The sequence below is a fragment of the Dipodomys ordii genome, unplaced genomic scaffold (genome assembly GCF_000151885.1).
Source record: "Dipodomys ordii isolate 6190 unplaced genomic scaffold, Dord_2.0 Scaffold53, whole genome shotgun sequence".
Classification (NCBI taxonomy): domain Eukaryota; kingdom Metazoa; phylum Chordata; class Mammalia; order Rodentia; family Heteromyidae; genus Dipodomys; species Dipodomys ordii.
In genome coordinates, this window is record NW_012267269.1 from 11,027,845 (window position 1) to 11,045,650 (window position 17,806).

A 17,806-nucleotide genomic window follows, 5' to 3' on the forward strand; every position below is an offset into this window, starting at 1 on the left:
AGTAATGTTATATACAACATTCAAAAAACTTTTAAATGAAAATAATGCTATTTTGCTACTTAAGCTCTCAAGCTGTAGATCTAGTTGTCATTTGGTAGGAAATAGAAGGTACCATATGCGCTCTTTAAGCTCCCTGTGATCTTCCCCTGGTATTAATTTACAGCCTTGAATAACCCACTCCTCTAGATTAACCTACCTCTAGCCATTAGCAGACCATGAGATGTTACAGTTGTTATTACATTTTAAGATTCCAACTTCAGTCCCAATTACATGCTCTCTCCCTTAATCATTCTGAGGAAGCAAAATGTCATGCTGAAAACAAGAAAACAAGGCTAGCCTCTAGCCAACAGCTAGCTAGGAACTATGGTTCTCAGTCTAATAACTCCCCAAAAAGCTGAACACCAACCATGTGAATTTGAAATTGGATCCTTTCCCAGTTTGTCACATATATAAAACCCTCTCCTTGGTCAATATATTGATTACAGCTTCATATGAGGCAAAACTACATGGTAAAAAATATGGGCGGTATAAGGGTTGCTTTGTTTTGTGGAACTGGGAATAGATCCCAGGGCCTTGCACCACACTAGACTCTAATGCCAGTCTTTGTACGCATTCTTTTGAGGTAACTTAATAAGCAATTAAACACACTAGTATAAAATTACAGGAATATTTTACAGTTTAAAATTGTGGAGTATTTATTTTGTAGTAGACTCTTAAAAGATAGACTGTTCTAGAGAAACAGATCAAAAAGATATATATATATAACCAATAATTTAAAACATAAAGCCTTGATTTACACTATATGTTTAAAGCCAAGATTGTGAAAGACACTTATAGGGCAAATAAGAAAAATTCTGAAAATCTGCCATTTTAGGGATATGTGTTAAGATTCTTCTTATGGTGATAGGCAATGTCAGGTCCCAGAGCTCAAAGGTAGCCATGCAAGCCCAACAGCAAACAACCAGTACTGTTAAGCTATTATGCCCAGTAGGTTTGATGTATTACATGTGATTTTCGTTCTGGGTGATACTCAGTAGTTGGGTTTGAACTGAGGGTCTTCCCACTTCAGCCATGCCTCTGGCTTTTCTTTATTTACTTTTTGTCAGTTGTAGTGCTTGAGCAGGACCTAGGTGCTATCTCTGAGCTCTTTTGCTCAAGGGTAGCATTATACTACTTTGAGCCACAGCTCCATTTCCTGATTTTTAATAAGTTTACCAGAGATAGTTTCACAGAGATTTTTCTGTTCTGGCAGACTTCAAACCTGTGATCCTCAGATCTCAGCTTCCTGAGTAGCTAAGATTACAGGCTTGAGCCACAGTTCTTTTTGCTTTAGATTATTTAAGAATTCATTTTTTACCTAGTCCATCTGGATTGAGAGCCATCTATCTAGAGCCTCTTTTTTTTCATCATGGGGCTTGACCTCTGGGCCTAGGTGTTGTCCCTCAGCACTTCAGCTCAAGGCTAGTGTTCTACCATTTATTTGAGCCACAGCACCACTTCCAGTTTTCTAGTGGTTTATTGGAGATAAGAATCTCATGGAGGGGCTGGGAAGGTGGCTCAGTGGTAGAGTGCTTGCTTTGCATGGATGAGGCCCTGGGTTCAATTCCTCAGCACCACATAAGCAGAAAAAAAAAGCTGGAAGTAGCGCTGTGGCTCAAGTGGTAGAGTGCTAGCCTTGAGCTGAAGAGCTTAGGGACAATGAACGCTCAGGCAGAGTTCAGGCCCCACAACCAACAATAACAAAGAAATCTCACGGACTTCTCCCCAGGCTGGCTTTGAACGGCAATCCTCAAATCTCAGCATCCTGAGTAGCTAGGATTCCAGGCATGAGCCACAGGCGCTCAGACTAGAGCCTCTTGAGTAGTCAGAACATGGAAATAAACCACAATACTCAGCTGATTGCTTAAGATGGTTCCTGAAAACTTTTTGTCTAAGTTACCCTCAAATGGAGATCCTATGGATGTCTGCCAAGCTGGAGTTATAAGTATGAGCCACCATGCCTGGCCCTTACAAGTGTTTTTGACTAAGATATTTTCAATTTCTGATAGGTTTATCAGAACAAATCCCATCATAAACTGAAGAACACTTGTACTTTGAATATTCACTGTACTTTCAATTTTCATGTATGAACATTCAAGGGAAAATCATGAGAACATGTTTAATGGAAAAAATCTTCAAAGCTGTAATTACAGCCATAGCTATCTTGCATATAATTTTCTATAAAAATACATTAGAAATTCTTTATTAAAGAATGAAGACTCTTTCTAACTTTAATTGGGAAATTTCTCTCTCAAGAGTTATAGGGAGGAGACTAATGGTCTATCATTTATTTCCTCACAAAATAACCATAGGCAGAAACCTACCTCTATCTCACCTCTGTCCTACTAACTTGTCTGAAAACTCAAGGCCAGGATACTGTACCTTAATTTTTCACCCAAGGTTAGCACTGTACATAAAGTCTTTCTCAGGCTAGTGTCAAACCATGATTCTCAGATCTCAGCATTCTGAGAAGCTAGAATTACAGGTGTGAGCCAATGCCTAGTTTACAGAGTTTTTATTTGGGTGTTATGTGTGTTGCACTCAATAGATGTCCTTCATATTGGGGTGGAAGAGGTAATCATAGAAAACCTTAAAAGAAAACCTAGCACTGAGGGTATAGCTCAAGTGACTCAGCACGTACCTAGTGGGCTCAAGACTGAGTTCAAATCTGCCCACTTAATCACATACACACACACATCCATATCACAAAGAAAGAAAAGAAAAAAGGCCATGAACTGGTGGCTCATGCCTATAATCCTAGCTATTCAGGAGGCTGAGATCTGAGGATCACAGGTCAAAGCCAGCAGGGCAGAAAAGTCTGTGAGACTCTTATTTCCAAAAGCTGGAAGTGGTGCTGGGGCTTAAGTGGTAGAGCATTAGCCTTAAGCAAAAGAAGCTTTAGGACAGTGCCTAAGTCCTGAGTTCAAGCCCCAGGACTGGCAAAAATAAAAAAAATTCAAATATGACTAAACCAATAATTAATATGTTTCAAATAGGATTATCTTTCCTTTTGCTAAGATGTACAACAATAAAATAAAGTTGTAATAAAGACATGAAGTGATGGGAAGCAAGCAGTTTACAATTAGCCACCCCTTACATTACAAACATTTAAAATAGTTCCATAACCAATCATTATTCAAAGGCTGTCCAAACATTGCATAGTTTGTACTTACAATTACATGTTAAACTGGATATATTAGCAAGAAAGCATTGTAATGAATCAGACTGACCTGGATTAAACTATTTTGTCCTTTAACTTCCAAGTGCCACTCTAAATCCTAGTTAAAAAAGTTAAAGCACAAATTCCTAACTGAAACAGCAAACAATATTTAAAGCTAGGTACACTCTAGGAAGTTGCAATTTAAATTTTTCAGGGTACAAGATCTTTTATTTATCATTTACTTTTGACATTTCCCAAGTTCTTTTTGGCAAGTAAACAGATAATTCTTTTGGTCATGAGGCTTGAACTCAAGACCTGGGTGCAGTCACTGAGCTCTTGTTCAAAGCTAGCCCTCTACCACTTTGAGCCACAGCTCCACTTCCGTTTTTTGAGTGTCAGTCTCACAGGGACTTTTCTGCCTGAGCTGACTTCGAACCCTGATCCTGCATAGCTAGGATTACAGGCAATCTATAGTTTTTACATTGTAAATGTTAAGAATGCTGCTATTTTAGGCAAAGATTTCTTGGCAAAAATAGAAATTCCAAGGCTAAGGATATAACTCAGTTGGCAGAGCACATGGCTATGTGTGCAGCCCTGAATTTGATTCCAGGACTGAAAATAAATATGTCTATTAAGAAATTGTGATATGTATCAGGTACAGTGGCAAATGACTATAATCCCAGCTAGGGAGGCAGACATCAGAATTTCAATTCAAGGCTAGCCTAGGAGAAGATTAACCTCATCCAATAATCTGGTTACAGCAGAACACCCAGTCTTCCAGACACTCAGGAAGCATAAATAAGAGGATCAAAGTTTAAGGTGAGACCTAGGGAAAAGCTAAAGACCCTACCAGAAAACAATATAACAAAAATGGGCAGAGGATGGTTCAAGTGTTAGACTAGCTAAGCAAGCATGAGGCTGAGGCTGAGTTCAAACCTTAGTAACGACTCCCCAAAAAGATAAAAGTAATTACCTTAAATATAATAACTTGTGAGACTAATGGATGGTTTCCTTTGTGTTCATTGGTAGGGTGTTCAGAAACAACTGTGCCCTCCTTAGGGAGCTACATAGCACAGTAAGCACTTTGAGTAGTTAAGTCTTCTTGACTTCCCTTTTTTCTTATCAGAATCCATTTTATTATGTCTACTTTTGAAACCAATTATATCAGCTATCATTTAAAGCTGGCCTGAGGAGTAAATGTCAAGATGTGTAATGTGCTGCCTATACCATAATGGGAGCTCAAAAATACTAATTTCATGTGATAGGATCTGGTCTTTTAAATAACATAGTTGAATATGTGCTTGCTTCTGTAACTGCCTAACAAAAACATTCCAAAATTCTTTTTGAAATAATAGAAATGACCAAAACTTCACAAATATTAAAACTGAAATAACAATGATACTGCAAATAGTGAAGTAAAAGAAACTACATCTAACTTGTAGTGAAAATGACCAAAAATAAACAATTCAATGTCAAAACTGGAATGACAAGTGAAATAACTTCATATCATGAGAAAAAAAAGAAACTATAACCTATAATCAGAGGCAACATTTGCCTGAATCGAATTGAATCTAACTATCAAATATACTTTCAATTTACAAATGACTTAAAATCAAGAAATTATTTTACATATCTTCAATATATAACTTTATAAGAAACATAATTTTTCGAAGTTTTAAAATAAATCCTTAAACAAGACCCTGAAATATGTCAAGTCTGTTGACAGCATCCAACAATGAAATAAGTATACAAGTTAAACAGATGATAACTGTCAACAATCAACAGTGTCATATAGGAACAGCAAAAGCAAGTTAAATAAATTAAAGCCCTTATATTCTTCTGAATGGCTAAGTTAACGGAGAGAAAAATTACATCGTAGTTTGAGTGCTGTTGATATAGTTCATTGTTTTTCACTCTTCTGTTTGAAATATTCTTTATTTTATAAAAAATTGTGCTTAATATAGACAAACCCTGTCACAGTTTATACAATGGACCTGAGACACAGTACAAAAATATGGCGTGCTCATGAATTAACAAGAACTCCTGGCACAGAGCCATGCTGACCTTTATAGTATGTATGCTGCTCAACTGAGCACTGACTGTAGTTCCTTGGTAATTTGGAAAGCTACCCATATTACACAGGAAAAGTTTCACAGTTCCAGCAGTGCAAAAACTTTATTTGTTTCCCCTCCCCACCACTTTACAAGATCTGAAATTTTACTTTAATCCACAGCATCTTTCTTTTTAAAGTCATCTATAATCAGTCATGTAAAATGTGAAAAAAAAAACACTAATCAATTTACAACTTTGGCCAGCATTCCCATTGCTACAGCAAATTCAGGATTAGTCTACAGCATTCACTTACTTTAGCTGGTTCTGATACTGAGGCATACTTTTTTATTTGAGAATCAACACCTAAAGACTTTGCTAATTGTACAGCATTGGAATCATCACTGATAAGTGTCCCAAGAGCCACAAGAAGTCTAAAAGCGGCTTCTAGGTCTTGTACAACTTCGAAGATAGTGCTAATTACCGACAAGCATTGAGCTTTCCCTTCAATGTTATGGTCTTTATGGAAACAAACAGAATAGTTCAATGTCAACGTTGCCAGAGCAATGTGAATGTTCTTATTGCTCCCTGATTTCAGTTCTACTGCATGGGACATCAGTGATTCCCTCTGGGACATCATGAGCTTTTGTCCTGCCTGGCCAACAAAGCAATTGCAAAAAGTCCTGAGGGCAAGAAGCTGATTTGCTGGCTTTCCTTTGGGGTTCAGATGATTGATAAGGTGACTGCTGAACTGAGCCCCTTCCTTTTCACTGCAGAAGTTCTCATTCACGCTGGGATGTTTTATTGACAACCGGAGAATGTCAAGTGCAGGAAAGACAATATCTATTAAGAAGAAAAACACATTAACAATTTCTTTGATTGCAGCTCAATTTGTAAGGATTTTATTTTCTCACTACAAAACACAAATACTTAATAAAATTCTGTACTTCTGGGCTGGGAATATGGCTTAGTGACACAGTGCTTGTCTACTATGCATGAAGCCCTGGGTTCAATTCCTCAGTACTACATAAACAAAAAAAGCTAGAAGTAGTGCTGTGGCTCCAGTGGTAGAGTGTTAGCCTTGTGCAAAAGAAGCTCAGAAACAACGGCCCTGAGTTCAAGCCCCAAGACTGGCAACAATTTTAAAAAAGCATGTATTTCTGAAAAATCATATGGTTTTTCTAATTTATACAGTCTGTACTTAGTATAACAAGATTATATATACTTTAAAATTAAGGAAACTGGACTGAGAAGGTGGCTTAGTGGTAGAGCGCTTATCTTGCATACATGAGGCCCTGGGTTCGATTCCTCAGCACCACATAAGCAGAAAAAGCCAGAAGTGGGGCTATGACTCATGGTAGAGGGCTAGCCTTGAGCTGAAGAGCTGAGGGACAGAGTTCAGGCCCTATGACCAAAAACAACAACAAAAAAAAGAAAGCAAACTTTGTCGGTTATCTAACAGTCTGACCCACAGTTAAGTATTCAATAGTGAGCCGAATTAATGCATTGGGGATGGGGACATTGTTCTTAAAAAATTTATAGCAAAATCCAAAAGTTAAAACAGAGACAGTTCTTTAAATAATAATTATAGTTAATAAATGCTGACATAATGATCATGGGGGATGGGAGTTTTATGATCCAGGGTCTGAGTAGATACCTTTTAAATACATGCATTGCACATTAGCATCAGTACAGTAACATGCATATTCCATAATATGAAAGTAGTATATATACAGGGTATACCTATACCTACACACACAAACACAAATCTAATTATGACACTAGGAAGAAAGAATACAGAAATAGAGGAACACACAGTAAAATCTTTTCTGAAATAAATTAATGTCGTAGAAAAATATGAGGGAGAGGATAGTTTTGTTATGAAGAGACATAAGTGACAATAATGGGAGAAAAGCCTAGGGTTAACAGGTCAGTCTGGTGTATCTTACAGGAGACAAAAAAGCTTTAAAAGAGGTTCACAAAAGGGTGCATATACAAGTAGCATTATAGGCTGAGAATTGAGAGTCTAAGAACCTGAAATCTGGGCAGAGGTAGGCCAAATGGTAGAGCCCTTGCTTGTCATGTGCAAGACCTAGGGTTCAATGCCTAATATGATGGCTACGGGGAGGATGGGGTTTTAAGTGCCAAAAAGCATTTTTGGTTTGGGGTTTTCAGCTTAAGGATGTTTAAATAGTAACGTTAATGCAAATATTTCAAAACTTCAAAGAATGCTAGTCCTAAGCAATTCAGATAAAGATTCCCCAAAGACATGGGACCAAACAAGATTATGAGTTTTAGTGATACAGCTAATCCTTTTTGTGTGAAGTTTTCCACAATTTGGATTAGAGTTACCAGGTTAACTTTTATATAATCCAACATCAGGTATATGGACAGAAATGAAAATTTTCTAGTTTTATTTTAAGAAGTGCTTACTTACCCTCAGGCCAGTTGATAGCTTTCCATAAAATCTGAAGTTGCTGGGCTGTAGGTTTCTCTGAAGAACTATTACATATCACAGACAGTATCTTTTCAAGAAGTATCAAGTCATCTTCTGTTAGTTTTTTCTCTTCAGGTGCAGTTCCGTTCAGTTCTTTTAGTTTTCCTAGAATCCAAAGCCAAACTTTCAAATTCCTCTAAATATAGTCAGTCAGATAATAAAGACAAAAACTTTACTTAGGAACATTCTACTACACAATGCCAAAACTTTACTTGGCAATTATCAAAGACTATAAAATAAAAATAAGGCTGCTTATGGGGCTGGGAATGTGGCTTAGTGGTAGAGTGCCTAGCATGTATGAGGCCCTAGATTTGATTCCTCAGTACCACATAAATGAAAAAAGCCAGAAGCGACACTGTGGCTCAAGTGTTAAAGAGTGCTAGCCTTGAGCAAAAGAAGCTGAGGCCCTGAATTCAAGCTCCAGGACTGGGGGTAGAAGGAGGAGGGAGAGAGAACTGTTACTTTTCTTTCTGGGTTTATAATTCCATACATCTTCATTACCAATACTAAATTGATTCACCTTACACTCTGCTTCAATAATCTTTTCTCCAAGATTTTTAAAGAAGATAAAACATCCAAATGTAGTGTTTTAATGATCATAAACAAAAACTAGAAATTAACCCCTAATACTTTTTGGTATTCAAACATCTAACATTAATGAACTATTGAAAACAAACTTATTTAAGGAATGTTAAAAGAAATCTTGTAGATCTGGACTCTACTCTGGAACCACATGTCAAGCCCTTTTAGCTCCCCCTGCCCCCCTTGCAGATTGTAGTCTCTTATGTTTGCCTAGACTGGCCTCACTACCTACCTCTCCCACATAGCTGGGATTACAGATATACCTCACCACCAATTTACTCTTTCAGACAGGGATGCAATAACATTTTGCTTGGGCTGTCCTGATCTTGAAACCTTTCTATCTCTTTCCTGTAGGTTGCTAGAACTACAGGTATAAGCTGCCGTACCAGGTTCTATGAATTACTTTTATAATGATAATATGAAGGAAAATAATGATCAAAAAGAAATTAAATAAAAGTAATAAACTTTACCTTATGTTTTAAGTATGTCATTTCAGCTAATTACCACCATAATCTTTGTGGCAAGTAGAAATAATAGTTTTCTTTATTTACTCATAAACAAATTTTACAAGGAAAGTAATCTTTTCCTTCTTCCCTTTTTTTCTTCCTTTTATTTAGAAAATTTATTCTTTAAAAATTATCTTTATTTTTTGGCAATACCGGGGGTTTCAAACTCAGGGCTTAGCACTTGCTAGGCTAGTATGACACCAGAGTCAATCCCCTCCAGCCCCGTTTTTCACTGTTTTGTTTGTTTTTGTTTTAACGCTGGGCCTGGGCACTGTCTCTGACCTTTTTTGCTGAAGGCTAGTGTACTACCAATTGAGACACAGCTCTATTTCCAGTTTTTTGGTATTAATAGGAGGTAAGAGTCTCATGGACTTCCTGCCCAGACTGGCTTTGAATGGCAATCCTCAAATCTCAGCCTCCTGAGTACCTAGGACTACAGGCATGAGCCACAACCCCATGGCTTTCCTCACTGAAGTCATCATAAGAACATTTGTTCTACATCTATCTATGTTCCTTACAAAGTATTTCATGAACATTACCAGAGCAAACATTTATTTGTGACACAGTTGCACAGACTTACCATAATAGTCTCTAAATAAGCAGACAATTCCTAGCATGCTAGGTGGAGAAATAGCCTTGACAGTCCCTCCGTTAGTCTGCAGTATGTAAGACAATTAATTAAAATTGACTTACCTAGTATTTGTGTAGGATTTGCTTGGTCAAAAGTAAGAGCTTCCTTTTTAGGAAAATAAATATTCACTGTTTTAGATGCAGCTGATCGGTAGGCACTATTTCCTATTTTCAGAATAGAAAGTTATAAAAAAATCATAATGCATGATAAAAAATGAGATTTATCTAATTATAGGGCTTATTTTTAGTACATGAAATAACAAGCAACCTCAACTAAAAAGAATTCATCCACAAAATTCTGTAAACAAATTATATTTATTGATACACACACACACACACACACACACACACACACACACATACACACACACACATTTTATTGTTGTTGTTGTAGATCGTGGGGCTTGAACTCTGGGCCTGGGCACTGTCCCTCAGCCCTTCAGCTCAAGGCTAGCACTCTACCACTTGAGCCACAGTGCCACTTCCAGCTTTTTCTGTTTATGTGGTATTGAGAAATAGAACCCAGGGCATGCAAGGCAAGCACTCTACCATTGAGCCACCTTCCCAGGACCTACTTTCTTGTTTTAAGACTCAAATAAATTATATGCTTCAAAAAGGTCAAAGAACACAAAAACAATTATAAAACTTTTGACCTCAAACATACTGATCTCACCACTCTCAGTTGGGCATTAATACTTTCTCTTATTGCTATATGATCTTTGTAAGTGCCCCACTGCCAACTTAAGCAAATATCATCAGTCTCTGGTGATGAACAAAGAAACTAAAATAAAATGAAAATTCAGAAATATTTAGTGAAATTAAATGATTTCAAGTATAAATGAAATCTAATTTTTCTTGAATTTTAACTTGTACTTCATTTTTGTTCTAACAGAAAGATGAAGCAAGAAAAAGTATATAACATTACTTACAACTTTATAAAGCATAAAATTTATTCACATGATCAGATTAAGATGAATTATGCAGACATGAATTACACTCTTGATATTACAATCTATAAACATTTTCAGGTTAATCTAGTATCCAATGTTAATCAAATATCCAATTAAATACAATGAAGCATAGGATACAGTAAGATCTTCTGACAGACTTGTTAGTTAATATGAGTTGGGTGCCAAGTAACTCTAGCAACTCAGGAAGCTGAGATCTGCGGTTCATGATTTTATACCCATCATGGGCATAAAAGTCCATGAAACTCTTATCTCCAATTAACTAGCAAAAAAAAAAAAAAAAAAAAGCCAGAATTGGAGGTATGACTCAAGTAGCAGAATGCCAGTCTTGATTTTTTAAAAAAAGGGACATTGCATAGGCCCTGAAGTCTAGCCCTAGTACTGGCACATACACAACACACCAAAAAAAATGAGTGATATGGGAAAGGCATATGTGGGTGTGTTCAGGAACATTTCACTGTTCAAAAATGTTTCAATAAATACCTTATTAAAAAAGAAAAGATTAGGTCTGGCAAAGTGGCTCAGTGGTAGAGGCCCTGGGTTCGAATTCTCAGCACCACATAAGCAGAAAAAGCCGGAAGTGGCGCTGTGGCTCAAGTGGTAGAGCGCTAGCCTTGAGCAGAAGAGCTGAGGGACAGCGCCCAGGACCAGAGATCAAGCTCCATGATTGACAAAAAAAGGGGGGGGGGGTTGAACAATTAATACCTGTGGTCTAAATAACAAAACAGAATTTAAATATCCTAATACAAATTATGTTCAAAATATCATGGTACACCTTGAACAGGCTAGAAACAAAAAGAAAAAATGATATTCATTGGGAAGCTAAGCATTTTTTTTTAAAAAAAAACAAAAAGCATAAATTAGTAAAGTATACAAAGGGTACTGACTAAATATGCACCACAGAACTAATTTGGAGGCTGTTATTTCACAAGCCTAGGTTAATACAGATCCCAAAGGTCCAATTCAAATACTGTTTATACATTCCTGTAATCCCAGCACTCAGAAGGCTGAAGGAGAAGGACCCTAATTAGAGGGCAGCCAACACTACACTATAATCCTGTCTCTGAAAACCAAGGGTTGGGGATATAGTTCAGTGGGAAAGGACTTATACAGCATGTGCACAGTCTCAGTCCAATCCCCAGAATGCTTTTTTTTTTTCTAAAAAACTTCTGGACAAATGGGAAAGAATACTGTTAACTTCAGTCTCTTGTTATAAGTAAACCATTATCCTATTTGATACATTTGGGTAAAACGGAGGAGGCAGGGGACATAAAGGTAAGAACACCTGCCAAGCAAGCATAGGGCCCTGAGTTCAAACTTCAGTACCACCAAAAACAAACAAAACATACATATTTAGTGGCTCATTAAACAAATGAATACATAGTCGGGTGCTGGTGGCTCACACCTGTAATCCTAGTTACTCAGGAGGCGGAGTTCTGAGGATCACAGTTGAAAGCCAGTCCAGGCAGGAAAGTCTGAGACTCTTATCTCCAAATTAACTACCAGAAAACTGGAAGTAGCACTGTGCCTCAAGTGGTAGAGCCTTGAGCTGAAGAGCTCAAGGCAGTGCTCAGGACCAGAATTCAAGCCCCACGACTGATTAAAAAACAAAAACAAAAAACTATGATTGGAGGATTGTGGTTCAAAGTCAGCCAGGGAAGAAAAAGTCCCTATAAGACATTTTTCCAAGTGGCACTGTGGCTCAGAGTAGGAGAATACTAGCCTTGAGTAAAAGTACTCTGGGACAGTGCTCAGACCCTGAGTTCAAACCCCAACCAAAAAAAAAAAAAAAAAAAAGGAGGAGAAAGTAGACTAAGCACAGATTTTTCTAAGGATAGTACAGATTCAGATCTAAAACAATAGTTTACAATCTGGAAGATTATAAATGTACTAATGCCAAGACCAGCCTACAGCTGTATGAGAGCAGTTGGTATCTCTGGGCATGAAGCTGAGCTTACATTTTCAATTTTTTTTAGATGATTGTAAAGCATAGTAAGACAATTTTGAGATGATTCTAAAAGCTATGCCAAGAAAATAATTTACTATTAAAACAGTTATCAGGCAACTGGGAAAGAGAGGGGGAAGCGGGTGACACTGTCCCCCAAAAAATGTATTCTTTATCTGACTTACGTAACTGTAATCCCTTTGTACCTCACCTTTATAATAACAATAAAAAGTTAAATTTAAAAAGTTATCAGGCAAAAAAATAATTTATTTTCTTACTCTTCATTAAATGAAAATTTCACTGAAAAGAAAATCTTTTCCCCTATTTTTCTTTTTTTGCAGTGCTGGGGATTGAACTCAGGACCTCACACATGCTAGGCAAGTATTGTACTCTCAAGCTACACCACAAGCAGTTTCAATGAATTTTTTTTTTTTTTGTCGGTTGTGGGCCTGAACTCTGGGCCTGGGCACTGTCCCTCAGCTCTTCAGCTCAAGGCTAGCCCTCTACCACTTGAGCCACAGCGCCACTTCCGGCTTTTTCTGCTTATGTGGTGCTGAAGAATCGAACCCAGGGCCTCATGCATGCAAGGCAAGCATTCTACCACTGAGCCACCTTCCCAGCCCCAGTTTCAATGAATTTTAATGTTTTGAAAGAAAAGGAATTAAAAGTATGCACCTGTAAATGGATCCATTCCAGCCATAGTAGTGCCCATACTTGCAGAACCAGGAACGTAACGACCAGCACCTATAATACCAATACTCTTCGTAAGCAAAGGAAATTACACATTTCAAAGTTCAAACTATTCCTCCTTTATATAACTTATTTTCTGTATTATCACACTTCAGAATGATGTCTTCATATACACAATGTATTATGAATAAGAAAAGTACATTATGTCTATGTGCTCAATGTGAGCTACAAAATTAATTCTAAAATGACTGAAATGTCAACCCTATTTCATTAAATAGGACAGCTCTATCTGTTGGTATATAGACAATAAAGAGAGACTCAGAAAAAGTTAGGGAGACTAGAACAACAGCCCCACCACATTTGAGGTAAGACTTATGACTATATTTTAGACAGAGAGAACTTGTGACTATATTATATACAGAAAGAAACATAAACTTAAGAGAGTCGAATCAGCATAATCTGGAGATGTTCAAAGCCCTGGATCAGACATCAAGAAAGTAAGGAAGAGTGTCTGTCTATTCTTCTGCCCTCTGAGTTCTTATCTGTGATCTAGTTGGCATACCCAGAGCAATGTACATAGAAAAGATGGACAAACTAAAAAACTAAATGAGAGGCATAAGATTAAAGTAATGAAGAATAATAATTTGAACTTATAATACTGATGAATAATATTTGAACTTAGGTTTGAGTTTTAGCTATATGCCACAGTTAAATAATATTTAACATTAAAGTGTTAAATATTATTATAAATTCACTTATTTTATAAGAATGAATAGCTTTCCAATACATTAAGAGGCCGAATATAGAACTACACTGTTCTAAATGGTTTTCTGACTATCTGAATATGCTCTGACCATCTATTTTATATGCTCTAAATTGGCTCCACTTTAGAAGCAAATAGAAAACATTTAAAAATAACTGAAAGCAAACCATTGCTAAGACCATTTAATCACAATCCTTGACACAGGATAAGGGGGAAGCCTTTTTAACAGAATCCCTGGGTATGGAACATTGGGATAAGTAACTTAAACAAGCTTCCCAGATCATTCTAATGGATATCAGAGGGTTGAAGACTGCATAAATGACTGCATAAAAAATAAGACTGACCTTAAATTGTAAGCCAGGTAAGAGAAATATTTTGACCCCAATGCTATTAGTCTGCATTGGGGAAATAGCATAACAATAATGATAGCTAGTATATATAGATGGCTTAAATTGATTACAGACAAGTATGATAAGCCCTTTAAAAGTATGGTGTTCCATGTCACTGTGGGCAGTGACAGGAGACGGAAACTAGGGGAGAGAAAAGGAAGAGGTGACATTGTCCAAATAAAGGATTACCTGACACAAAATGGTAAACCCTTTGTTCAACAAATTAATAATAAAAATAAAATTCATTTTTTAAAAAAGTGTTGTGCTAAACTGGGTGCTAATGGCTCATACCTATAATCTTAGCTATTCAGGAAGAGGTCTGAAATCAGCCTGGACAGGAAAATTATTGAGACTGTTATCTCTAATAAATGTCCCAAAAAAGCCAGATGTGAAGCTGAGACTCAAGTATTACAGCGCTATCCTTGAGCAAAAGCAGCTTAGGAACAGCACTCATACTCTGAGTTCAAGCCCCAGGATCAGTGCGCACGCACACACACATACACGCACATGCGCACACACACAACACACACAAAACAAGCATTGTGCTATTTAATTTTCGTATCTCAATATAGTAGATTGTTATGATCTATTTTTGCTGGGGGTTTTTTTTGGTTATTTTTGAGATAGGATCTCACTGTAAAGCCCAAGTTGGCTTCAAATGCTCCATTCTCCTGTCTCAGTCTCCTTTGTGCGTCAGTACTGTGTACCACCACACCTGGCTTATCTATTTTATATGAAAGTACAGTTCAGGCAGGTGGGGTGGCTCATGCCTGTAAGTCTACCTATTCAGGAGGCTAAGATCTGAGGATAATGGTTTAAAGCCAAGTCCAGGCAGGAAGTACTTGACACTTTCATCTCCAATAAATTACTCAGAAAGAGCAGAATGTGGAGCTATGGCTCAAGTATTTGAGTACTAGCTTTGAGCACAAAGACACTCTGCCCAGGCCTTGAATTCAAGCCCCAAGACAAGAAAGAAAAAAAAAAGTATACTTCAGCTGGGTGCCATTGACTCACATCTGTAACCCTAGCTACTGAGATCTGTGGATCACAATTCAAAGCCAGCTTCAGCTTTGAAAATCCATGAGACTCTTCACTATCTCCAATAAAAACTACCAAAAAGCTGGAAGTACAGCTGTGGCTCAAGTGGTAGACTGCTAGTCTTGAGCAAAAAAGCTCAGGGGGCAGTGCCCAGGTCCTTTGTTTATGCCCCTTTGTTCATGCATACAAAAAAAGTGAAGTTCAGTGGTTCTAATTATATAAATGACACTCCCAGACATCTAGTATGCTATTCTACATATCAATGCACATCTTCTGATTGTTGGCCTGAACTACTGACAAATAAAGTCTTGGGGCTGGGAAGGTGGCTCAGTGGTAGAGCGCTTGCCTTGCATGCCAGAGGCCCTGGGTTCCATTCCTCAGCACCACATAAGCAGAAAGAAAAAAGAAAGCCGGAAGTAGCTCTGTGGCTCAAGTGGTAGAGAGCTAGCCTTGAGTTGAAGAGCTGAGGGACAGTGCCCAGGCCTAGAGTTCAGGCCCCATGAATGGAGCCCCCTTCTCCCCCCAAAATAAGAAAGTCTTCATTTTACTCTCTCTCCAGATCCTTAGTAGCATCTGAAATTGCATTATGTCACATTGATCTCCTTCACAACCACTGTACTGTCAAAACATTTAACTTGATAGTGGTTATATTAGTATACTGAAGCAATGTACATGATGAAACCACTTCCATCTGGGTCACCAAGTTATTGACAGCAGAAAGGAAACTCAGAGAGCAATTCAGTTTTCATGATACTGACCTAGGATTATGTGTTGGCTCAATCTATAGCTAAGAGAGGATCACAGGTTGGCATTTTTATAACTCACAGAACTATGTCTGCAATTTCAACCAAGATTATATATCTTTTCCTAAAGTGAATATATTGTCTAAGAATATGCCAGAAGATCCAACATCATTGGTCATTCTGAAAAACAGAACCATCTTCAATTGCGCAAAGGCCTGAATACCTCAGGAAGTAAAGACACTCTGAAGAGATAAAAAGACACTTCAAGGGCTTCAAGAAGGCCATTAGTAACTTAGATTAGAAAGACTAATCTTTGGTAGCTAAGTCGTGTGATGCCCCTTCCATACTAAATCAAAATATTCCTGGACAGACTCCTTAATTACATTGTTCCCATCAGTACCAGAGACTCATATGGCCTTCATGCTATGTCTTGGTTGATGGATTTCCCTATTATCTAATTTCAGAGATAAAAAATATAGGCTAGCCAGGTGCTGGTGGTTCACACCTATAATCCTAGCTACTCAGGAGGCTGAAATCAAAGCCAGCCTGGGCAGCAAAATGCATGAGACTCTGTATTTCCAGTTAACCACTGAAAACTAGAAGTGGCGCTGTGGCTCAAGGTGATAGAGCAAAAAACAGTTTAGGGACAGTGCCCAGGCTCTGTGTTCAAGCCCCATGACTGACAAAAGAAAAAAAAAAAAGTATGTAATTTAAAAATCAGAGGGAGCTGGGCACCGGTGGCTCATGCCTGTAATCCTAGCTACTCAGGAGGCTGAGATCTGAGGATCTGAGGTTCAAAGCCAGCCCAGGCAGGAAAAGTCCGTGAGACTCTCATCTCCAATAAAGCACTAGAAAACCAGAAGTGGTGCTGTGTCTCAAGAGGCAGAGTGTTCGCCTTGAGCTGAAGAGTGCAGGAACAGCGCCCAAGCCCAGAATTCAAGCCCTACGACCAACAAAAAGAAAGAAAGAAAGAAAGAGAGAGAGAGAGAGAGAGACAAAGGAAGGAAGGAAGGAAGGAAGGAAGGAAAGAAAGAAAGAAAGAAAGAAAGAAAGAAAGAAAGAAAGAAAGAAAGAAAGAAAGAAAGAAAGAAAAGAAAAAGAAATCAGAAGGAGGGCTGGGAATGGTGGCTCAGTGATAGAGTGCTCACCTCAAATACATGAAGCCCCAGGTTTGATTCCTTAGTACCACATACACAGAAAATGGTAGAAGTGGTGCTGTGGCTTAAGTGGTAGAGTGCTACCCTTAAGCAAAAGAAGCTCAGGGAAAGCACCCAGGCCCTGAGCTCAAGCTCCAGAAATGGCAAAAAAAAAAAGTAAAACTCAGGTGGAAATCAACAAAACCAGCACAAGGAAAACAAAAACTCTCCAGGAAAAAAATTTAAAAATTAGAAGTTAAAAGGGTACCTATCCAAATTGAACAAAATAGAACAAAGGAATTACATTATAAGATAAAAATCTCGCTGAGTCCTAGTGGCTCATGCTTGTAATCCTAGCTATTCAGTAGGCTGAGATCTGAGGATCACAGTTTAAAGCCAGCTGGAGAAGTCTGTGAGATTCATTTTTTTTTTGGGTCCGGTCGTGGGGCCTGAACTCTGGGCCTGGGCGCTGTCCCTCAGCTCTTCAGCTCTACCACTTGAGCCTCAGCGCCACTTCCGGCTTTTCTCTTTTTGCTTATGTGGTGCTGAGGAATGGAACCCAGAGCCTCATGCATGCAAGGCAAGTGCTCTACCACTGAGCCACCTTCCCACCCCAGTCTGTGAGATTCTTATCTCCAATAAACTACTCAGAAAAAAAACAGAAGTAGAGC

At 38.0% G+C, this 17,806-nt stretch overlaps 1 protein-coding gene across 1 annotated transcript in view; it reads right to left on the reverse strand.

The window, feature by feature from the left end:
* Window positions 1–5,355: 5,355 nt before the first annotated feature.
* Window positions 5,356–17,806, reverse strand: part of Plaa (phospholipase A2-activating protein) — a 37,505-nt gene continuing 25,054 nt past the window's right edge. Inside the window, exons 11-14 of the mRNA XM_013020836.1 lie at window positions 13,052–13,120; window positions 9,527–9,628; window positions 7,686–7,850; window positions 5,356–6,091 (exon numbers count right to left, since the gene is read on the reverse strand). Coding sequence (XP_012876290.1) covers window positions 5,526–6,091; window positions 7,686–7,850; window positions 9,527–9,628; window positions 13,052–13,120 — 902 coding nt within the window. The 3' untranslated portion in view covers window positions 5,356–5,525. The remainder of the gene's footprint in view (window positions 6,092–7,685; window positions 7,851–9,526; window positions 9,629–13,051; window positions 13,121–17,806) is intronic.